The sequence below is a fragment of the Ranitomeya variabilis genome, chromosome 6 (genome assembly GCF_051348905.1).
Source record: "Ranitomeya variabilis isolate aRanVar5 chromosome 6, aRanVar5.hap1, whole genome shotgun sequence".
Taxonomy (NCBI): domain Eukaryota; kingdom Metazoa; phylum Chordata; class Amphibia; order Anura; family Dendrobatidae; genus Ranitomeya; species Ranitomeya variabilis.
The window spans coordinates 499,591,921-499,616,699 of NC_135237.1; the positions used below are offsets into that span (position 1 = coordinate 499,591,921).

General features: G+C 42.2%; 1 protein-coding gene across 3 annotated transcripts in view; it reads left to right on the top strand.

Moving 5' to 3' along the window:
• The window catches only part of RIPK2 (receptor interacting serine/threonine kinase 2), a 77,973-nt gene extending 58,288 nt beyond the window's left edge, over positions 1-19,685 (top strand). Inside the window, exons 9-12 of one of the 3 annotated variants that reach the window (XM_077270788.1) lie at positions 2,174-2,225; positions 2,314-2,406; positions 4,234-4,342; positions 16,776-16,868. In XM_077270788.1, coding sequence (XP_077126903.1) covers positions 2,174-2,225; positions 2,314-2,406; positions 4,234-4,316 — 228 coding nt within the window. In that variant the 3' untranslated portion in view covers positions 4,317-4,342; positions 16,776-16,868. Of the gene's footprint in view, positions 1-2,173; positions 2,226-2,313; positions 2,407-4,233; positions 4,343-16,775 lie in introns of all 3 variants that reach the window. The other 2 variants (XM_077270785.1, XM_077270787.1) reach the window with 2 other exon arrangements.
• Positions 19,686-24,779: the final 5,094 nt, after the last annotated feature.

The window sequence follows — 24,779 nt, forward strand, 5'->3', positions numbered from 1 at the left end:
AAGTACATTTAATATTCCTCCATGTATTTTCCTTCTCCATCAGAGATGTACTTCTTCATTTTTATTACTCCGTGGAAAGAACTTTCTTTCAACACAATAAGCAAAATATTTTTTTTTGCAAAATCACACGACACAATAAAAGTTACGTTTTGCCAGACTAATAGAATAAATAACAGTCTGAATGGAGGATGGTGTAATCCTCGTAGGCTAAGTTCACACCAGCATGTATCAAAAAATGTCAGAGTTTTATCCAGTAAAAAGAAAAAAGAAACACTCTTTTTTAACTGTATGGTAATCCATATGCAATCTGTTTTTTACATCTACGTTTATTAAAGCGGTATTACCATCTCCAAGATCCTATCCCAACATGTAGTAGGTGTAATAATAATAATAATAATAATAATATTAGCACTTACTTCCAATTAGAAGCGTAGCATAGTTCTTCTGATTCGCCATGTCACTTACCCTCTGTACAGGGCACTGCAGTAGCTTATGTATCCATGGTTACACCCACTTAGTGACAGTTAGTTGCTAGTGATCATAACCATGGATACCTAAGCTACTGCAATGCCCTACACATGGGGTAAGTGACATAGGTAATGAGAAGAACTACACCACATTTCTAACTGGAAGTATTTGCTAATATTATTATTATTACACTTACTAGATATTTCGATAGGATCTTGGAGATGGGATTACCCCTTTAACATTTACAAAAATAAATATAGTTTCTTCTTTTAAGAACTGCAAGGTATCCGTAAAAATCGGAGGATGAGGATTTTTGTGCACTTAACTTGAAGAAACTAACGTATGATGACATTTTTTTCAGACTCCGCTTTGGTCTGTAAAAAAATTATCCAGACAGCCCAATTAAAGGACATTGATCCTAGTGTTGTCTGTGTGATGTCAGTTTTATCATGAGCAGCACTCAGAATCTCAGACCAAAAAATGCGGTTTTCTTAACTTACCGTAGTTGAAAACACAAGAAGCATATCTCAATAAAGTTAGAGCATAGATTTATGCTACCATTTAACCCCTTTCCTCCACGTCCGATTTTCATTTTTGCGCTTTTGTTTCTTCCACCCCTTGAAAGAGTTGTAAACTTTTTACTTGCCCTTCAACACAGCCGTACGAGGGCTTGTTTCTTGGGGAATGAGTGTGGAGAAATGGTGAAAAAAGATGATTTCGATTACAAGTTTTGGGTTTCACTTCTACAGTAAAATTGACCTAGCACCATCATTCCTCCGGTCATTGCTATCTCGATGATATCAAAGCTTATGCGGTTTGGTTATTATTTAAATGGGGCAAAAAAAAATCAGAATTTGAAAAAAAAAAATTGGTATCAAGATCTTTAACTTATTTTTTGGCCAATGAAGCAGCATGAGAGCTTGTTTTTTTTAAGCAGCAAGCTGACATCATTATTGATATCATTTTTTGATAAATACAATGCTTTAATACCTTTTCATTGCATTTTTTGCATGAGGTGTGTGGACAAAAAACAGTTCTAGCGTTTTAATCTTTATTATGCTTTACATCGTTCACGAGTTACATTATTTTATGATTTGATAGGTCAGAATTTTTCCGCTCTTGCGGAAATACTAAATTTGTTATTTTATTTTTTTAATATCTTTATTTTTAAAGTAGGAAACAAATTATTGTATTTTTTTTTTTTTATTCAAAATATTTAAAAACCTTTTTTTCACTTTATGGCCTATTTTTTGTCCCCAGAGGGGACAATTATCTGACTGTTTGTTCTACACTGCAACACTATAAAGCCCAGCCTGTGGATGAGCTTCAAAAGAGTACCAAAATGGCAGGCATGGATGCCTTCAGCAGGCCCACAACGGCCTAAGCAATTAATCAGCACCTAGTGATCAGTTGTTGTGGGCTGATGGGAGCCTGGGAAGGATTGCAGCATTTAGTTGTTACTGTCAGAAATTGACAGCGGCACTACAGAGGCTAAAAAACAGTGATCGAAAAATGCTGAATATGTAACAGTCGGCACTAGCCGTGTGTAAAGCAAGCACAACTCCTTAGCCTGCACCACGCGACCACACTCAACCGTATTATTACATCTATGTCAAAAACTGTAAAAAAAATCCTAGATCTTTTACAATGCAGTGATGAAGATTATTTGTCACATAAGTTTACTTTTGTCTTTTCATTCCATTAGATGTCCAGCCCGGTTTATTCTAGATTTAATTCCGCATCCTCAAATTTAGATGGTAAGTTTTTAATAGCAAATTATTTTTTAAATCACTGCCCATTGTACAGTAGACATTTACAACCTTTTCTTTAATGTTTTTATTAAAGTTCCCATACAGTGTTCCCCAATCTCGGACTCTGGAGTCAGACATGGTTCACACCCTTTCCATGATGAGGGTCACCTGCCGTGGGTCACTACAGGTATCATTGTGCACCAGTAATATCAGGGATGTCATTGGATTATTAACTTTTAGTACAAGAATTCAAACTATTTCATTGCTGTGCAGTGATGTGGCAGTGGCCCAGGAAAGTTCAAACTAAATGTAGATTTAATGTCCAAAAACTTACAAACAAAATAAATAGTATTCTCCGGATCGCAGCCGGGAAACAAAACAGTCCATAAATGCATCCGGTTGCCGAGGGCGACCGCACCACCATATTGCGCTGCAGGGTGCCATGAGTTCGCTGTGCTCTGTGTTCCCTCACACAGGTAGTGCTCTTGCAGAGCTGTCTGCTCTACACCATGCAACTCCGCACTGACACACCCAACCCTCTGCTGTAAGAGTTTTTCTCTCAAACTGGAATCTTTGCCCATGGGCCACTTCCAAGACCCAGCCTGGAGGAAACTTCCTTCCTGCAGTCAGTTTCAAAAATAAAAGCCTATACCAGCTTCCCCTGAATAATGCCCAGGACAAACAGCTTGACCAGATCCACACTTACTTTTAATTTGCCCTGTGACTCACAGACTTCCTGCTGTGACCCCAAGGCACTCCAGCGGGTCTAATAGGACTCCATCTGCATCCTGGGGGATATATATTGGCCCTCGCATATGACACAGGTCACTGCCTCATATAAAATTATATATATATTTATTGTAGTATAGTGACCCCTGTGGCAGCTAGGGGGCACTGTGTGTGTTCCTTGGGATATGCATGGAGGCATATCTGTTGTGATAATGGTGGTAAAACAGTGACTGGCAGTGTTGTGAATGGGCGATATGTGTCGCAGAGGGAGTATGCGTGGTAAGTCTGATGCAATGTTGTTGTTCTGGGACCTGTAGTCCCTCAGGAGTGTGTATATCTAGGGTATAGTTGTAAGGGAGATTTACTAGGCTAGTTGTGTGAGATGGGCGGGACAAACTAGCCACACAAACACACTCCCATCTAAGGGAGTGGTTAGTAGCATATAATGTGACTGAGGTTTGGTCACATGGGCTCTGAGTGTGGATCTGAATGGTCTGTGCTGGAAGGTCCTGGAGAGAGCCCCTTGTGTTGGGAGTGTCGGCTCCCTGGAGAGCACATGGACCTCGCACAGACCAGACTGTGGAACGGATGGAGATCAGTGTTGTACTGACCGGCGTCAGAGTGAGAATGTCGGAAGGATGCCTCTGGTGAAGAGAGGTATCCGATAACCTGTGCGGAAATGGCAGGTAACGAATGGAGATTCGTGTTGTACTGACCGGGGTCGGAGAAAAGGAAACACAGAGTGTGAATGTCTGCAGGATGCCTCTAAGGAAGAGAGGTATCCGAGAACCTGTGTGGCACCAACAGGTAACGGATGGAGATCCGTGTGTTGTACTGACCGGGGTCAGAGTGAAAGAAGAGAGAGACATTGTGTCTGGGGCACCTCTGAGGCCAAAAGGTGTCCAGGAACCCGTGAAGGTTGCCAACGGGTAACGGTCTGAAAACCGTGTGTAATGCTGACCGGGGTCAGAGACGAACTGTGGTAAAGTTGAATATGTCCAGATGGTGTTCAAGCTGTTACTAAGTTCCTGTGGATGTGGTTTATGTTGTGCGAAATAAACCAAAGAGACTGTGTTTTTGATAGAAAATAGTGCCTGATTGCATTAATCCCGTGCCAAGCGAGTGTCCCCCAAGACACGTAGTGGGCACTATGCTACAATATATATATATATATATATATATATATATATATATATATATATATATATATATATATATATATATATATATATATATATATGTATATATTAGGATGAGAAAAGTTATTTACTGCTTTATTTTGTAGAAAAAGGAAGAATTAAATTGAATCTAAGTGATGAAAGTAAACCAAGAGATGAAATAGAATTTCCTCATCGTATATGTAAGTAGATTTTAAACTACCCAATAAACCAGAGGTGGGCAAATAATTTTCTTTATTGGCCACATGGGAAACTAGGACTGTGAGGAGTTTCAGTTCAGATGAACTTAATTTTGCTAAAAAAATATTTTTCCAACTTTATAAAAGCAGTACATTTTATGGTTTAGTCTAACACCGTTGCAGCGGAGTTGAGGAACTGCTCATTTTCTACTTTTAAGGCTGCACGAGCCAATGAACAGAAAAAAAATAATTGTGAAAACCACTTTAAGGGTAGGTTTAGACATTATGATTATGTAATTGATTTGCATCATTACACAAAAATAAGGTTGTACCAGGTAATCTAACCAGTAAAGGCTAAGCAAACAGCTGTGAGCTGTTATTAATAGCCTAGGAACATTTAGGGCTAATAGACCCTTTCCCAGATTATTAATATCAGTCCCCACTGGTCGGCTTTCCCTCTGCTTGTTGTGAAAAATGTGGGCGCCCATAGTATTTTTTTTTTTAATTATTTAATTACCGCTAGACACACCGGTTGCTGACTACAACTATCATTAGCGTTGGCAACATTAAACTCACAGAAAATTATTTTATACCAAAAGGCTGGGAACATATTTTTATTGAAGCCAATTTATGTGCCCCCATGTAGTTTTTAAAGGATATATAGCGAAAGTAAACTCCTATATTATATTAAACTCAAGAAAGAGTGGAGTACTATGCAATTTATAATAACTATATATCAAAGTTTGCTTAATTAATACACAATATTGTAAAATTATTTTGAAATCCTTACAACAAGGACAGAGAATCTTGTACAAAAACATAGGTCCCTGTTGGAAAAGCTACCGCAAAATGCGCATCCGGGATTGAGCCAGGTCCTGGGGGACATCAACACATAACCCTCTGTATTTCCACTATATTATTATAATGATGGAGAAACTATCTTGGCAGTGGAATTTTTTATTGTCTACATGGAAAATGGGATAAATAATATACCAAATACTTATTATTAGCCTGAAAATTCTATGGGATGGCAATTATAAGAAAAAATGATTATGTTTGGAGTATAGGTCATGAATCAACTAGATTATGACTTTTTTAGGATCTATGTGGCGCTTCATCATTAACTGCTGTCCACTGTGACTAAGTTGTTTGTCAGACCCATGACCTAGGATTTTATACTATGTTTTCTGTCCTTGTTGTAAACATTTAAAAATAATTTTATAATATTGTGTATTAATAAAAAAAAACTGTGATATATAATTTTATAAATTGTATAGTACTCCATTCAGTGTTGCCTTCTGATGGCAGGGAGAGCAGGCGGCAATGAGGACAGTTACAGCTTGCAATATATACATACGTCGGCCACTGACTACAACTATCATGAGAGTCATCTGCTCTCGCTGATCACAGGGAGAGCAGGCGACAATGATGAGAGCTGCCTTTAGCACCCAGCACCAGGAAACAGCACAAACTGTTTGGTTTTTCCCAGGCGCCGATGCGTGTCATGCTGATGACACACTGATGTCATCCGTATATCATCAGTGTGCATGTGTGCAGTGCGGATTTCATCCGTGGTGCTGGTTAAAAATGGACATGTCTGCTGGTTTTTCACACGGACACATGGTCCATGTAAAAAAAACCTGACATGTGCGCACCATTGTTGAGTACAATGGGTGTGCGCGTGTCCGTATTTGCAGTCCTTAAAACACAGACCGCATGTGAACATGAAAAATGGACGTGTGAAGGGGGCGTTAGGCTGATGGGAAGTGAGCTCAGTCAAACATGGAGGCTTAAATTACCTTACCTTTAATAGTATACTTGAAGAAGAAGTAAAAAGGACCAAGACCTCGTAACATAAAGCAAGTGAGAAGAGTCGCAAAATGCCATGACTACACAATACACAAACAAACGAATACAGCTGCACTTAGATGTACAAACATTATCAGACTTTATCCACAGGCACATTGCGGGGACCTAAACTACTTTTTACTGAGGCGGCATGGCGGGGGGCAGAAGACAGGTGCGTTCAGCGTAGCATGTGCACCGAGCTCCATCTAAGGGCCAGGTCTATGCCCTATAAAGGTCATGAGCACAATGTGTCCTAGAACTGTGAAATCACTGCTGACTATTACCGTATTTACTCGAGTATAAGCCAACCCGAGTATAAGCCGAGACCCCTAGTTTTGCCACAAAAAACTGGGAAGACTTATTGACTCGACTATAAACCTAGGGTAGGAAATGCAGCAGCTACTGGTAAATTTCAAAAATAAAAATAGATACCAATAAAAGTAAAATTGATTGAGACATCAGCAGATTAAGTGTAAAAATGTGCCACATATAATGCTCCATACAGTTCATTATGGCCCCATAAGATGCTCCATATAAAAATGTGCCACGTATAAAGCTAAGTTAACACGTCGCAGAATTGCAGCGGAAATTTCCGTGGCAATTTTGCAACTACTGCCGCGGGTAAAACGCATGCGGAATTGGCATGCATATTCCTGCTAAAAACTAGCGTTTTGCAAGCATAATTAGCATGCAGAATGCTAGCGTTTTCCAAGCGATCTGTAGCATTGCTTGGAAAACTGATTGACAGGTTGGTCACACTTGTCAAACATAGTGTTTGACAAGTGTGACCAACTGTTTACTATTGATGCTGCCTATGCAGCATCAATAGTTAAAGATATAATGTTAAAAATAATTAAAAAAAATAAAAAAAATGGTCATTCTCACCTTCCGAAGGCAGCCGATCTCCACAGCGGCTTCCGTTCCTATAGATGCTTTGTGTGCAGGACCTGCGATGACATCACGGTTACGTGACAGCGACGTCATCGCAGGTCCTTCACACAAAGCATCTATAGGAACGGAAGCGGCCGCGTGCACCGCTGAGAGGCGGGAAGACTCCGGGGCCATCAGAAGGTGAGTATATCACTATTTTTTATTTTAATTTTTTTTTTTTAACAATTACATGGTGCCCAGTCCGTGGAGGAGAGTCTCCTCTCCTCCACTCTGGGTACCAACCGCACATGATCTGCTTACTTCCCGCATGGTGGGCATAGCCCCATGCGGGATGTAAGCAGATCAATGCATTCCTAGGTGTGCGGAATCCCCTCGATTCCGCACAAAGAATGAACATGCTTTTTTTTGGAATGCGATTCAGCTCAGGAAAACAACGCAGCATGTGCACAAAAAATGCGGATTGCATTCCATTAAATAGGATGCTTAATGTGAGTGTTTTTTTCGTGGTTTTATAGCGTTTTTATAGCGAAAAACACGCGAAAAATCTGTTACGTGTGCACACAGCCTAATGCTCCATACAGTTCATTATGGCCCCATAAGATGCTCCATATAAAAATGTGCCACATGTAATGCTACTGCAATAAAATAAAAATTACATACTAACCTCTCGTTGCTGCCCGCTGCTCCTCAGCGTCCCGTCTCTCCACAGTGACTGTTCAGGCAGAGGGCGGCATGCACACTAAGGCTGCCTTCACACTAGCAGTATTTGGTCAGTATTTTACATCAGTATTTGTAAGCCGAATCCTGGAGTGGGTGATAAATGCAGAAGTGGTGCATATGTTTCTATTATACTTTTCCTCTATTTGTTCCACTCCTGGTTTTGGCTCACAAATACTGATGTAAAATACTGACCAAATACTGCTAGTGTGACGGCAGCCTCACACGTCATCGCACCCTCTGACCTGAACAGTCACTGCAGAGGACACGGAAGACGGAGCGGCAGTGGAACGGGGAAAGGTGAATATGAAATACTCACCTGCTCCCGACACAGTCCCTGCAAGCTTCTCCCGGACAGATGGTCTCCGGGCACCGACACCCGCTTCCTCTCTTCAGCGGTCATATTCATTACTTTAATGAGCAGTACCACGTGACCGCTGAACAGAGGTAGAAGGTGCCGGAGACCATGGGACATGCAGGGACCACACCAGGAGCGCCAGGAGCAGGTGAGTATGTGACAGTCATCACTCCCCCTCACCCGCCGACCCCCCTGCCGACCATGACTCGAGTATAAGCCGGGAGGGGCACTTTCAGCCCCAAAAAATGGGCTGAAAATCTCGGCTTATACTCGAGTATATACGGTATGTCTGATTTCTGGCGATCACTCTTCAGAGGCTTGACAGGGACAGCAAAAGAGTTGGATGTGTCCTTCAGACTGTACTTGTCAGGTATGGTATATACTGTTGACTTTCAGCTATATTTTTCTAATTTTAATCAGAATTTATTTACTTAAGTAATTGGTATCAGAAAAAAAATGTTTTCATTGTCAATAGGAATCAGGGAGCTGCCCGATCTTTAGCTAACAGGGTTAACAGCAACCATTGCAACTACACAAGGCAAAAAAAGATCACCTCTAGTCACTAAAGAAATCCTATAGTTAGTGGGTAGACATAAGACATGGGATTGTAAAGTTCAACTTTTATACTCACAAACCCCTGTAGATTCATGAACTGCCCATAATATTTTTTGCAAGTAAACTAGCTGTCCTCTAGGATGAATAAGCCTATCCACCTGATGCCATATATTGGACTTAACTACCCTATAAGTCAATGTATGACCCTTACACACAACACTGCATCATAGCTCAGACAGCGGCATTTAACGCACGCTTCCGGCCATTGGGCCGGAAAAGCGCGCACTGGTGACCCCCGTCACGTGATCAGGGGTCATCGGCGCATCGGTATGACAACCAGAGGTTGGTCAGCGCTCATAGCAATGCTGAATTTCTACTACATAGAGGCAATCTGAGCATCGCCTCTATATAGCAGAGCCAAAAATTATAATGCAATAGTGGGCGATCAAAAGAATGTATCTACACCAAAATGGTATCATTAAAAACATCAGCTTGGCATGCAAAAAATAAGCCCTCACCCGACCCCAGATCACAAAAAATGGAGGCGCTACGGGTATCGGAGAATGGCGCATTTTTCTTTTTGTTAAGCAAAGTTTGGAATTTTTTTTCACCACTTAGATAAAAAAGAGCCTAGACCTGTCTGGTGTCTATGAACTCAAAATGACCTGGAGAATCATAATGGCAGGTCAGTTTTAGCATTTATTGAACCTAGCAAAAAAGCCAAACAAAAAACAAGTGTGGGATTGTACCTTTTTTGCAATTTCACCGCTCTTGGAATTTTTTTCTCATTTTCTAGTACCTGACATGGTAAAATCAATGGTGTCATTCAAAAGTACAACTCGTCCTGAGAAAAATAAGCCATCACATGGCCATATTGACAGAAAAATAAAAAAGTTATGGCTCTGGGAAGAAGGGGAGCGAAAAATGAAAAAAGCAAAAGCGAAAAAAGCCCCGGGGGTTAATGGGTTAACCTAACCAGATCCATCTACAGACAGCTGCTTTGAATTGAAGTTACTCTCAGAAAATGAGATATTATTTAAATTATCCTCGGGATGTAGATATCAGAAATACAATGATGGAACTGAGAGTTGTCAGATTCTTCTTCCACCATTGAACTTGTGCTTCTGAGAGCGCAGCAGGCATAATGACATCACTTTGTTGCAACTGGTATGTGGAGCCTCAGTACACAGTGAAGATCAAAGCAGCAAAGAAAGAGTGTTAGTTTAGTAATTTTGTTTATTTTTTTAATTATCAGTACTTATGAGGAAACTGTGGGACATAGGGTTGAGCGACTTTCACTTTTTTAGGATCGAGTTGGGTTTCGCGAAACCCGACTTTGTCAAAAGTCGAGTTGAGTGAAAGCGTCTGATTATCGAGCAAAGTCGGCGATCGACCGAAACACGAAACCCTATGTAAGTCAATGGGGAGCAAAGTCGGCAGTGTGTGGAGGACAGGAAAACACCTACAGTGCCCATTTTAATGTCAAAAACATCAATTCGTGTCACTTAAGCTTGTGAATCTTAATTTACCTTATAATAATAGTTAGGCATTGAAAATTGGGAGTCATTTGGCTAAAGTTGAGGGGGGGTAGGGCTGGCTCAAGTTTTTCGTGGGCCCAGGAAACGCGGACTACGTCACGGCAGTGGAGCAGGGAGAGGTAAGTATTTCAACTTCGCAAGTGATGTGATCCTGAGCAAGCAGGGGGGCCCACTCGTTCGCATTGGCACTGGCACAGGGTCCCTCAAAGTACGGCGTTGTGTTTGACGGCGGGGGCGCCTCCCACAGGCAGAGACACTTTTGCGTACTATGAGGGGCCCTGTGACAGTGACGTCGCCAACGAGTATGCCCTCCTCACCTGATGAAGGAACCTGCACTTTCACCTGCGCCTTCCTCTTTGTCCCCGTGTAAGGTGGTATAGTATGCGGGAAGGGGAACCTGACTTTCAGCAGGGTCAGATTCTGGCTGTGTAGAGTGCAAGGGGAATGTAGTGGTCTGGGTCAGTGTACCAGCAGACTCATGTAGCACTGGCTGGGCAATGGGCAGGATGAGGAGGAAACAGATATAGGCCCAAATAATAAAGTGGGCTAAATGCAGTTCAAAATTGGTAACAGGACTAACCAGGCGGCATTGCTTTGTTCAGTGGAGGACAACTGTAATGAGAGGCAGACACAGTTAGTAGGCCCAAATAATAAAGTGGGCCAAATACAGTTCAAAATTGTTAACAGGAGTAAACAGGTGACACTGCTTTGTTCAGTGGAGGAGAACACCAAGGAGCGGCAGACACCGTTAGTAGGCCCCAACCAAACTAGTATCCCAAATGCAGTTTTAAATCTGATATCGGCCGAAAGCCTGAAGATTGAAGCTCAGGAGAAAAAAAACAGGAGAACACCAAGGAGCGTCAGACACCGTTAGTAGGCCCCAACCAAACTAGTAGGCCAAATGCAGTTTTAAATCTGATATCGGCCGAAAGCCTGAAGATTGAAGCTCAAGAAAAAAAACCTGGAGAACACCAAGAAGCGGCAGACACCGTTAGTAGGCCCAACCAAACTAGTATCCCAAATGCAGTTTAAAATGTTTTAATATAGGCCGAAAGCCTGAAGTTTGAAGCTCAGCTTTGTTCAGTGGAGGATAACACCAAGGAGCGGCAGACACCGTTAGTAGGCCCAACCAAACTAGTATCCCAAATGCAGTTTCATATAAAAAATATAGGCCGAAAGCCTGAAGATTGAAGCTCACGAAAAAAAACATGGAGAACACCAATGAGCGGCAGACACAGTTAGTAGGCCCAACCAAACTATTAGCCCCAATGCAGTTTTCAAATTCCTATAGGCTGAAAACCTCACAATTGAAGCTCAGCTTTTTTCAGAGGAGGACAGCTGTATTGAGTGGCGCAGACAGACACAGGTAGTAGGCCTTAAACAAAAAAGTTGGCTCAATGCAGTTTAAAAAAGGTTACAGGGTTACACAGGCAGCATTGGTGTGGTCAGCGGAGGACAATTGCAAGGAGGGACCGCAGACAGACTTACTAGGCCTAAAATAAAAAAGTAGGCTTTATGCAGGTTTAAATAGGTTACAGGGGTACACAGGCAGCATTGGTGTGGTCAGCGGAGGACGATTGGAAGGAGTGGCGCAGACTTACTAGGCCTAAAATAAAAAAACGAGGCTCTATGCAGTTTTAAATTGGTTACAGGGGTACACAGGCAGCATTGGTGTGGTCAGTGGAGGACGATTTCACCGAGGGGCAGACACAGTTAGTAGGGCCAAAAAAGTAATAGGCAAAATGCAGTTAAAAATAGGTTATAGGAGTACGCAGGCGGCCTAGCTTTGTTCAGTGGAGGACAACTGTAAGGAGTGTCTGACACAGTTAGTAGGCCAAAATAATAAAGTGAGGTTAATGTCTGGCAAAAACAAAATTCACAAATAAACAGGTGGCATACCTAGGTACAGGGGTGGGCTCCTCTGCTGACTTGCAGACAGTGGTAGCTAGCGCAAAGTATTAACTGGTGTAAATGTAGGACAGGGCCCCTGAATATTTTTACTAGCATCAATCTTGTCAACAAATTGGTATTGGCAGTGCCATTGAAGGATTTAACAGTACAGACTAAACAGTGGTGGAGCAGTGAGAGGAAATTTTGCAAGTGGTTGAGCACAATTTGAGCTGGGGGGGAACACTCTCTCGTGGGCGGCGGTACTGGCCCAGGGCCCCTCATGTTACGACGGTGTGTCTGACGTTGGGTGTGCACCACCACCGCCGGAGACACTTCATTGTACTATGAGGGACCCTGTGCCAGTGCCGGCGCCCAAAAGTGGGCACACCCACCTGTTCAGCCAAACGGTGCACCAAGTGGTGACCACGGCCCCATGGGGGGAGTCAGCCCATTTAGGGAGGTGTAAAAATGGCCTAAGGTGGACATATAGCAGCTGCAAATGGAGAAATTGGAGCAGTCAGTAAGACAAGTCCAAAAGCACGACCTTTTTACAGGAAAGCTAGGTGTCAGCTGGGAAAGGTGGGGCAAAATAATTCAAAATCCATGATTGGTTCATCTTAATGAAGGTTAGATCATCAACATTTTGGGTAGCCAGACGAGTCCTTATTTCGGTCAGTATTGAACCAGCAGCACTGAATACTCTTTCTGATAGCACACTAGCAGCTGGGCAAGCAAGCTCCTGTAAAGCATATTCTGCCAATTCAGGCCAGGTGTCTATTTTGAATGCCCGGTATTCAAATGGGAATGACGTGTGAGGGAGAACATCGATAAGGGAGGAAAAATAGTTAGTAACCATACCGGACAAATATTGTCTCCTGTCACTTTGAATTGATGCTGCAGTACCTGTCGTGTCTGCGGTCATTGCGAAATCACTCCACAACCTGGTCATAAAACCCCTCTGTCCAACACCACATCTGATTTGTGCACCTCTAACACCTGTGCCTTGTAGCCCCCTGCAGCTCGTGTGAGAACCATCACCGCCGCTGTGTGCTGGGAATGCCTGAACCAAGCGGTCTACAAGAGTTGCTTGTTTGGTAGCCAATATTTGCTCAAGGTTCTCATGTGGCATGATATTTTGCAATTTCCCTTTTATAGCGTGGATCCAGGAGGCAGGCCAACCAGTAATCGTCATCGGTCATCATTTTGATAATGCGGGGGTCCCTTTTTAGGATACGCAAGGCATAATCCGCCATGTGGGCCAATGTTCCAGGTGTCAATTCACTGCTTGTGCTGGGTTGAGGAGCACTTTCTGGCAAATGAACATCACTTGTCTCCCTCAAAAGCATTGTACCTGACCTTGCAACACCACCTGTTTCTATTGAACCCTGAGAAGCTTCCTCCTCCCATAAATATTCATCCCCATCATCCTCTTCCTCCTCCTCCTCTTCGTCCGCCACCTCGTCCAGGAGACTTCCCTGAGCAGACAATGGCTGACTGTCATCAAGGCTTCCCTCGTCCTCTGCTGCAGACGCCTGCTCCTTTATGTGCGTCAAACTTTGCATCAGCAGACGCATTAGGGGGATGCTCATGCTTATGATGGCGTTGTCTGCACTAACCAGGCATGTACATTCCTCAAAACACTGAAGGACTTGACACAGGTCTTGTAGCTTCGACCACTGCACACCTGACAACTCCATGTCTGCCATCCAACTGCCTGCCCGTGTATGTGTATCCTCCCACAAATACATAACAGCACGCCTCTGTTCGCACAGCCTCTGAAGCATGTGCAGTGTGGAGTTCCACCTTGTTGCAACGTTGATTATTAGGCGGTGCTGGGGAAGCTTCAAAGATCGGTGATGGTTCTGCATACGGCTGGAGTGTACAGGCGAACAGCGGATGTGCGAGCAAAGTCTTCGCACCTTCAGGAGCAGGGCGGGTAACCCCGGATAACTTTTCAGGAAGCACTGCACCACCAAGTTCAAGGTGTGAGCCAGGCAAGGAATGTGTTTCAGTTGTGAAAGGGCTATGGCAGCCATAAAATTCCTTCAGTTATCACTGACTACCTTGCCTGCCTCTAGATGTACACTGCCCAGCCATGACTGAGTTTCTTGCTGCAAGAACTTGGCCAGAACTTCCGCGGTGTGTCTGTTGTCGCCCAAACACTGCATTTCCAACACAGCCTGCCGGCGCTTACCAGTAGCTGTTCCATAATGGGACACCTCGTGTGCAACACTGGCAGCTGCGGATGGAGTGGTCGTGCGACTGCGGTCTGTGGACGAGCTCTCGCTTCTGCTAAAGGACGAGGAGGAGGGGTGGCGAACGCCTACAGCCAACTGTTTCCTAGACCGTGGGCTAGGCAGAACTGTCCCAATATCGCTGTCCCCTGTGGACCCTGCATCCACCACATTAACCCAGTGTGCTGTGATGGACACGTAACTTCCCTGGCCATGCCTACTGGTCCATGCATCTGTTGTGAGGTGCACCTTTCTACTGACAGATTGCCTGAGTGCATGGACAATGCGGTCTTTGACATGCTGGTGGAGGGCTGGGATGGCTTTTCTCGCAAAGAAGTGCCGACTGGGTAGGTCATAGCGTGGCACTGCGTAGGCCATCAGGGCTTTGAAAGCTTCGCTTTCAACCAACCGGTAGGGCATCATCTCTAACGAGATTAGTCTAGCAATGTGGGCGTTCAAACCCTGTGTACGCGGATGAGAGGATGAGTACTTCCTTTTCCTAACGAGAGTCTCTTGTAGGGTGAGCTGGACTGGAGAGCTGCATATGGTGGAACTAGCGGGGGTGGTGGTGGACATGGCAGACAGAGAGGGTTGGTGATGTTATTCTTGCTGTTGGCCTACATACAGTGTTTCCTACCAAGAACCTGTTGATTCCCTGACTGCTTTGGCCTTGCGACGATACCTCCACATTTGCTGCTGGTGGTGTCCTAACCGGTGGGCTTACAGTGAGGGAAGCAATGTAGCGTTGCTGACTACCTTCATTCTGAGCGGGTGCAACAACGTTACGAGATGTTTGGTAGCTAGTCCAGGCTTGCAAGTGCATGGTGGTTAAATGTCTACGCATGCAAGTTGTATTTAAACTTTTGACATTCTGACCTCTGCTAAAGGTCCTTGAGCATTTCTTACAGATCACTTTGCACTGATCATTCGGATCTTGGTTAAAAAATTGCCAGACTGCACTCTTCCTGCTATTGAATACCTTTTCAGGCATTGCACACTGTGCTACTTTAACCGGATGGCCACGCTGTCCTACAACTGATTTTGGTTTTGACACGCGTTTTTGCCAGATACGGGCCTGCCAGATGAAAGCTGTTGCGATGTTGATGCCTGCTGCGGCTCCTCCTCCGCTTCAGAGCTACTGCCAGCGGCACCCTGTTCCCCCAATGGCTGCCAATCGGGGTCAACAACTGTGTCATCTATCACCTCCTCTTCTATGTCCTGTGCACCTTCCTTTGTGTCACCGTGTAAGCCGGTGCTGGACTTTGGCGCGAATATCGCCGACAGCATGGCCGATCCCACGCTGGGATCGGGTCGGGTTTCACGAAACTCGACTTTGCCAAAAGTCGGCGACTTTTGAAATTGTTCGATCCGTTTCGCTCAACCCTAGTGGGACATCATACTTTGTGAGGGGCTGTGTGGGGACATTATAATACTGTGAGGGGACATTACACTAAGTGGGGGCTGTGTGGGGACATCATACTGCATGGTTGGTTGTGTGGGGTACCATGCTGCGTGGGAGGCTCTGCAAAGACATCATACTGCTTGGGGACTGTGTGGAGACATCATACTGCTAGGGGACTGTGTGGAGACATCATACTGCTTGGGGGCTTTGTAGAGACATCATACTGCTTGGGGACTGTGTGGAGACATCATACAGCTTGGGGGCTTTGTAGAGACATCATACTGCTTGGGGACTTTGTAGAGACATCATACTGCTTAGGGGACTGTGTAGGGACATTATTCTGTGAAGGAGTTAGTATGGACATCAACATGCATAGAGAACTTTGTAGAGACATCATTGCATGGGGACATTATACTGTGAGGGGGTTGAGTGGGGAGACATCATATTGTATGAGATGTTCCGTGGGGACATTGTAATGTGGTGACATCAGACTATGTGAGAGGGCTTTGTGTGGATATCATACTGTGTGAGGGGACATCATATTGTGTGGAAAATTTTGTGGGCGCATCATACTGTGTGAGGGGACATCGTACAGTGTGAGGAGCTTTGAGGGGAAATCATATTGTGTGAGGTGCTATGTGGGAAATCATACTGTGTAGAGGACTTTGGGGGCATCATATTGTGTTTGGAACTTTTGATCAAGGGACAAGCGCTGAAGAACAGAAGTATGACTTATTTTTTTTATAAACTTTAGAAAAAAAAACATCAAATTACGGTATATGGCTTTAATTTAACCCTATTGCAACATGCATTAACAATAGCAGCTAGGCAATAGACTTAATTCTGCTCAATATTAAGTGATAAAAATGAATATAAGACAAGAACAATAATAAGGAGAAATAAGTTTGGCCTGATGGTTTGTCCCTCCACAAGAGTCGCAGTCTATAATATGTTTTTTGTTTTTCTTTCTACATTATATAGTATATACAGTAGATTGAGTTTTATGTCCTCATCCTTGTAATAATGTGCCCTAATAGATCCTGAACAGGAGTCAGCAGCGCTAGTGTGGGTCCAACAGAAGAGAGATCAAATCGTAAAACAAATGACGGACGCCTGTCTGAATCAGTGCCTGGACGCTCTCATTTCACATTCGATTATTTTCATGGAAGATTACGAACTGATAAAATCGAAGAGTACAAGAAGTGGAAAAGTCAGGAATCTTATGGACACCTGTGACTTGCAAGGAGAATCGTTTGCCAGGATTATTGTGCAAAAACTGAAAGAAAATAGGCACAGCGATCTCTGTCCCTTTCCAGAAATTTGAGGAAATTCTCATATTAAGATTTGTGTATTTAAATGACCTGAAAATATGCAAACTGTGCAAAAGTTTTAAACAGGTGTTGAAAAACATGCTGTAAAGTAAGAACGCTTTTAAAACTAGAATTATTAATTGTTCATTTTTATCAATTAGCAAAATGCAAAGTGAATGAAGAAAATGGAAATCTAAATCACATCAATATTTGGTGTGACCACCCTTTGTCTTCAAAACAGCATCAATTCTTCTAGTTACACTTACAGAAAATGAAGGATTTAGTAGGATTATTAGGATTATAGTCACATGTATGAGTAACCAATTATAATACAGGTGATAATGATGAAGAATTTATGTTGATTTGAAGACAAAGGGGCGATCACACCAAATATTGATCTGATTTAGGTTTTTCTTTTCTTCATTCACTTTGCATTTTTTCATTAATAAAAATAGGCTATTAACACTTCTATTTTAAAAAGAATGACTTCTGGGTATTGGATGGACCCTTACTTATTAGCACATAACCCAAACTATATAGCCTAATAAAATAATATACACATCTTATTTTTTGGTGTGAAAAGGACTCCTGATTCTAAAAAGGGAAACACCCAATCTAATACAATCAATATAAAACTCCCGGATTTGAGGGTTCTCCACTTCCTACGGTCATGTGTGCCCTTTGCCCAGTACTCCAGGGATTCATTCTTTGCAACATTTTTCAACTTCTGGTTAAAACGTTTGCACAGTATAACATGCAAAGTCATTACTGGATGTTAAAGGAGTTGTTCTACTGAAGACTGGAGCCCAGTCTTTATGTGTGGTGAGTAGTGCATGATCATTCCCCATTGAAATGAATGGGTGATACAGAAACAGCCTAATATGCATGTCCGTATTAGGAAAACTCGAGGTAAAACTAATACTGGAGTTATTAGTTTTGCCTAGTGCTAGGTCTGAAGGATGAAATACATGACTTCTGTCTGTGGTGGTCTTTGAATCTCTGTGTCAAGTACTGCTCCGGAGGTCCTGCTTTAAACATAGCAGAGTCAGCTTTTCCTACATGAAGAGGACCGGAGTCCAGGCTGAAAGCAATGAAAGTAGATCCAGAGTGGTGTTTGTAGGGTAGGGAGAGAAGTAGAGTAGGAAAGGCGAGATTGGAGCATGCTTAACATCAGATAGGGTGCAGAGTAGGAAAAATGCCCACTTGGATATTTCTTTTCTCAATGGTCTGCTTGGCTTAATCTAGTGAGGAAAATGGGTTATATCTTGGTTTCTGTAACTGTTATTGGGACCTTGCAGTTGGTAGAAAAGTGGTTATCTTGGAATCGTTCAAGGCTATGGGCCCCTTATTTTATGGAGAACAATTTGGTTGGTTTGGTGAATGTTGTGGCTCATTTTATGGGGTTCATGATGTTCCTGAGCCGGTGACAATGACTTGGGTCAAAGCTGGCATATTTGAAATTTTGGTAGCCAGATATAAGACAGGGTGCAGAGTGGGAAAGTCCACTCTTTTGTTTGATTTACCTTGAGTATTTTATGATGAATGCTGCTTTATTTTCTCAATGGGCTGCTTGACTTAACATAGTGAGGAACATGGGTTATATCTGGGTTACTGCCACTGTTATTGGGTTCTTGAGGTTGGTAGAAAAGTGGTTGTCTGGGGATATTTCGAGGTTATGGGCCCTCATTTGATGGAGAACAATTTGGTTAGTTTGGTAAATGTTGGGACTCATGTTAAATGTTCTATCATGCCACTGAGCCAGTGGCAATAACTGTAATAATTATAGGGGATAACTCAGGAGACTCTTTGCGTGGAACAAGACAACTACAGGACACAGTTTTATAAGTGGTAAAGTCTATATTATCACACGGTGATTCAAACAGGTGCAGAGAGAAACTCAAGTCCACAACACTTGGTGGAAATAATAAACGCAGCTTAGCAGTCTTCAGAGAAAAATGCAATCAAGCATAAAGTCTATGAAGCACAGTTATTCTTGAGGATACTTGACACGAATAAATCCTTGTCTTAGTCCAGACACAGATAGATATGCTTATAGGCAGTTCAAATCATATCTTAGCTCAACCAGGGAGGCCTGTTTAATAGTCTCAGGTTAATGCAAAGCAGCAGCAGCTTACATGTCCAGCAAATGCAGATGAAGTAAACACGAGCAGCAGATGAAGGAGGATTACTGGAAACTTGTGTATGCAGCAGGAACTCAGAGCAGAGTAGCAGGATCACCACACAGGTTCACAGGAGCAGGTGTATAGCCAGGGAGTAATCAGAGGTCATAAGCTGGATGCAAGGCAGAATACTCTAGCACAGACTGAAGGCTGGGGTGGAGTTTTATAGCAGGAAGACACAGTGCACATGAGACCAAAGACGCCATCTTGGAAGAGGGCAGTAATGCACAAAAGGTAAAAAATGTTCAGAGTCCTGACAATAACTTGGGTCAAAACTTTCATATTTGAAATTTTAGTAGCCAAATCTTTGTAGCTCCAAGAACCATTCTTCATTGTACTATTAATTTCCATTGTATTATTTGATGGGAGTGAATTTAGTCTTTTAGAACAAGTTAGTGAAAATACTTCTGTTATGTTATTATTTGTTTTTAATAAAAGGCTGCTGTAGCGAAGTCATTCCAAATTGTGGTCTCTTTAGTTTTCATAGGGACAAATTATAAGTGTGGGGATGGCTTTGGGGGTCGTGGCGACTAGGGATTGACCACATCTAGCGTCAGACTCAAACATACCAAAATTATGTTTTAATTGGACACTGCCTCCAATATTCCATAAAAAATTGCAGTGGGAAACAATAATTTCATATATAGCAGCATAATTATTTTGTTGGGATCTCTAACAAACATATTGTAACTAAATAATTCATATTTACATTTTTCTCCCTTTATACTATACTGGATATCTGATTTAAGACAATGCGACCGTGTGCTATCTGATGTTTTATCAGATAGCATTCAGACCAATGTTACACTATCGGGCAGTGCAGATCTGCGCTTTATTTCTCATTCAAATCTCATTCAAGTCTATGCCTGTGTATAAAACATAAAACTGCACTGGGATATCATCCGAGTGCAGTTCAATTTAAAGCGGACACTGACAATGGAGAAGATGGAGAAATTAAATTCTCTGTCTTCTCTGGAGAGAATCGGATCATAGTAATATCACACTCGGATCAAACTCTGAATAGAGTTTGAGGCGAGTGTCAATACAATAATAGGCCCTATTCTCTAGGAAGAGAGAATCATCGCTCCTGTGAGCGTGCCCTTAGTTTGTACTTGTGATACTGAGGATCATATGGTTGCCTCCAAAAAATATTATGTGCCAGAATGGTTGATGGGATGAATTTTTGGAGCCCCACTTTCACTTATGGACAAAGGTGTGATTTATAATATTGTAATATTTTTTATTACTATAGCGCCAACGTATTTAGCAACACTTTACAATTCAAAGATGAAATTTACAAAGAATAAAAACATGACATAGTAACACATAGTTCAATGCACACCAAGAGGAGTCAAGAGGAGTGAGGACCCTGCTTTTAAGCTTAAAATCTATGAAGATATAGGGGACACAATAGGTAAAAATAAACTGCTTGTCATGTAAGGTCTAGAGATGAGCAAACCTTTCAAGGTTTGGATAAGTGAAAGTCTTGATGTTTGGCGAACATGTTCATCGAAAGGTTCGACGAATGTACCTGAACCCCAGTGACTTCAATGAGAGACAAAACCAAACACATAGACAGCACCTTTAGGGGGGCCAAAAAAGCTAAAATTAGGTTCAGACACCAGGAAAAGTTACATCAATTGACCCATCAATTGTGCTATAAATAAATAATTAAAAATAAAATTGATGTGGTTTCAACTGTATTTTTGATAACCAGCCATGCAAAACTGACAGCTGCAAGCTGCAACCCTCAACTGTCATCAGTAGCATGGTTGGTTATCAAAAATACAGAGGCCACCATACTGTTTTTTTTTAATTTTTATATAAATAATTGAAAAAAAAATGGCCTGGGGTCCCCCCATTTTTGACAACCAGCCAAGCTAAAGCTGACAGCTGGGGGCTGGTATTCTCAGGCTGGTAAGGGAACAGCCTAAAAATAGCAACCCGCAGCGGCCTCAGAAAAAGCGCATTTATTACATGCGCCAGTTTTGGGGCTTTGTCCGGCTCTTCCCACTTGCCCTGTAGTAGTGACAGGAGGGATTCATATTTGTGAGGTTGATGTCACCTGTGTATTGTCCGGTGACATCAAGTCCACGGCTTAGTAATGAAGAGGCGTCTATAAGGCCGGCCTCACACTCAGCATATAAAAATACGGTCCATTTTTTACGGCCGTAATACGCAGAAAAGTCCTCAAAATAGTGGTCCGTATGTCATCCGTAGGCAGGGTGTGTCAGCGTATTTTGCGCATGGCATCCTCCGTAAGTAATCCGTATGGCATCCGTACTGCGATATTTTATCTCAGGCTTGCAAAACCGACATCTAATGGATTTAAGTGCTCAAATGTTCGTTAAAAAATATATACAGTGTATATATATATATATATATATATATATATATATATATATATGTCATTGAGACACATATATATATATTCTGTATTTATATTTAATTCAGCGCAATATATGTGAAAAGCCGGTAATTCAATTGCCGGCTTTTCATTTCTCCTTCACAAACCCGACAGGATATGAGACATGCTTTACATACAGTAAACCATCTCATATTCCCTTTTTTTTTGCATATTCCACACTACTAATGTTAGTAGTGTGTATGTGCAAAATTTGGGTGCTGTAGCTGCTAAAATAAAGGGATAAATGGCGGAAAAAATTGGCGTGGGCTCCCGCGCAATTTTCTCCGCCAGAGTGGTAAAGCCAGTGACTGAGGGCAGATATTAATAGCCAGGAGAGAGTCCATGGTTATTGGCCCCCCCGGCTACAAACATATGCCCCCAGCCACCCCAGAAAAGGCACATCTGGAAGATGCGCCTATTCTGGCACTTGGCCACTCTCTTCCCACTCCCATGTAGCGGTGGGATATGGGATAATGAAGGGTTAATGTCACCTTGCTATTGTAAGGTGACATTAAGCCAGATTAATAATGGAGAGGTGTCAATTATGTCACCTATCCATTATTAATCCAATTGCATGAAAGGGTTAAAAAACACACACACACACACATTATTAAAAATTATTTTAATGAAATAAACACACAGGTTGTTTTAATATTTTATTGCTCTCTCAATCCACCTGAAGACCCTCGCTTGGCAAAATAATAAACCAACAATATACATACCTTCTGATGAACTGTCACGTCCCACGAAGTAAATCCATCTGAAGGGGTTAAATCAATTTACAGGCAGGAGCTGTGCTAAAGCACTCGCTCGTACCTGTAAACCCCGGGTGCTGAAAGGAAAGCTGGGTGATCTGTACTTACATTGAGTCGCGGTGAGGCGCCCTCTGCAGGATGAACTCACATGAACTCGAGCGTGGAAACTTTTCCAAGGCTGTAGTTCATGAGAACATTCAGAAGAGGGCAAGAAATTTTACCACTAACATGATGTACAATATGTCACAAACAAAACAGTCTCAGAATCAGTGGGATCCGTTGAAGTGTTCCAGAGTTATAACCTCATAAAGTGACAGTGGTCAGAATTGTAAAAATTGGGTTGGTCATTAAGTACAAAATTGGCTCTGTCACTAAGAGGTTAAACAGTCTTATACATGTCCTCCATCTTTAGCTGCAAGGGAGGTCATAGAGTGAAACTAAGGCCAGGGTCACACTTGCGAGTGTGATGTGAGAAACTCGCGTGAGTCTCTTCCATCAATACCCGACACTGCCGCCGGCATTTGGAACTGGAGTGTGCAGTTGCATAGAAATGCATGCAGCCGCACACTCCGGTCCCAAATGCCAGCAACAGTGCTGGGTATTGATGGAAGAGACTCGCGCGAGTTTCTCGCATCACACTCGCAAGTGTGACCCCGGCCTAAGAGGGAAACGCTGGGTGGAGAGGTGAAGAATCTGGAAGATGCCAGGAAAAATTTGAACAGTGATAATGTCATCCTGTATTTTATGGGAAGCCCGAGACTGAGCTCCTGTGTACATCTACACAGGAGAGCATGAATTAGACTGGTGATCAAACTGAGTTGGAATTAAACAATTAATTAATGAGTGTGACTGAAGAGGCAATTTGCATATTTATTTTCTCAGAGGAGCATTGTATGGCCTATTAGTCTCTTTACACTGGAATGTCATTCATGTCCCTCTCCACAAGGAGCTATGTTACCCTTTAGATCCCAGTCAGAGGCATGTCATACAGCTAAATCAGATCTAATGCTTTGCACTGAGGAAATGTAACACAAATACAAATTCTGATGGGGCTTTTATCATAAATCATATTGCAAGACTTGTTAAAGGGTCAATATTAACTTTTAAGATTGCTAATTCCAGTAGGGTGCACTCACTAGAGTTCAAGTCTTATTCCTCTGTGAAAAGGCAATATGCATATATAATTTCTCAGCGGAGTGTTGAATGGCCTACAAGTCTCCTTAAACTGGAATGTCAGGCGTGTCACTGTCCCCATGGAGAGATGTTACCCCTCAAACCTCATGTGGAGAGCTACTTAAACAAAAAAAAATGCATGAAAATACTTGATAATTGAACAAATATTTTCAGGAATTATTGCAACAAATATGTATAAAGTTCCTAAAAAAAAAAATCCAAGAGAGTTTTAGAATAGATTTTTGCACACAGCATTTGAAAATGGAGAAATTAGTCTTAATCTTAACATACTTCACCCTGTCAGGCTATGTGGCTCTAATCATCTGCAGGGCCTAGAAGTTAAAGACTGGTATGACGCTTTTGACATTTGTAGAGCTTTATGCATGGATGCACTTAAGTCTCATATCATTTTTTATGGAGGATCTTAGGTGCTTGAAAGATAGGAACATAGAAATATCCCAATCTGAGGTTTCAACAAAACAGGCCAGCAATTACACGACGAATGAGCAAAACACTCGTTCATCAGGTGCAATGATTTTTAAGCCTGCTTAAAACTCATTGTTCTCTGCAGCACATTGTCCTGTGCAATCATGTGACATGCTGCCGATAACATGATATTTTTTGTGCACACACTGAATATGCTAACGATCGCTCTGTGCAGATATTATAATTATTTGCCGGTCTTAACAGGACATTGACCAACCATCAATTGGCTTGCATGTAGCTGAAGTTGGCTCGTGAAAATGGGCCCTTCGTGACACTGTACTTGGATAATGCGATTACAATGCACTCATTAAAACATGCGGACTGGGGCTGTAAGTGAAATACTTGGCAAAATATTCAGGGCTATAAATTGCTATTTTTTATTTTTGCTGTTTTGCCTTTCTTTCGCTTTCCCTTTCTCATTTGAACTGTAAGTTGGGAAACAGGTAGACTCTGTGTTGTAGGTTGTTTTTATTATCAAAAGTTAATTTTAAATTGAGAAAAAAGTCTTCCATTTATTTACTTTGCAAAACAACAACCAAAATTAACAAGTTTACGTCCATTGTCTCACGATCGTCAAAGAGTGTCTTGATAATATCAATATCAACCATATATACATCTAATTTAATAGGAACCTGTTATGTTAAAAAGCAGTCAGGTCTGCCAGGAGAACATCATACAGAGGAGATACAGTAATTCATAGCCATCTATATGGGCATGCAGGTCATAAAAA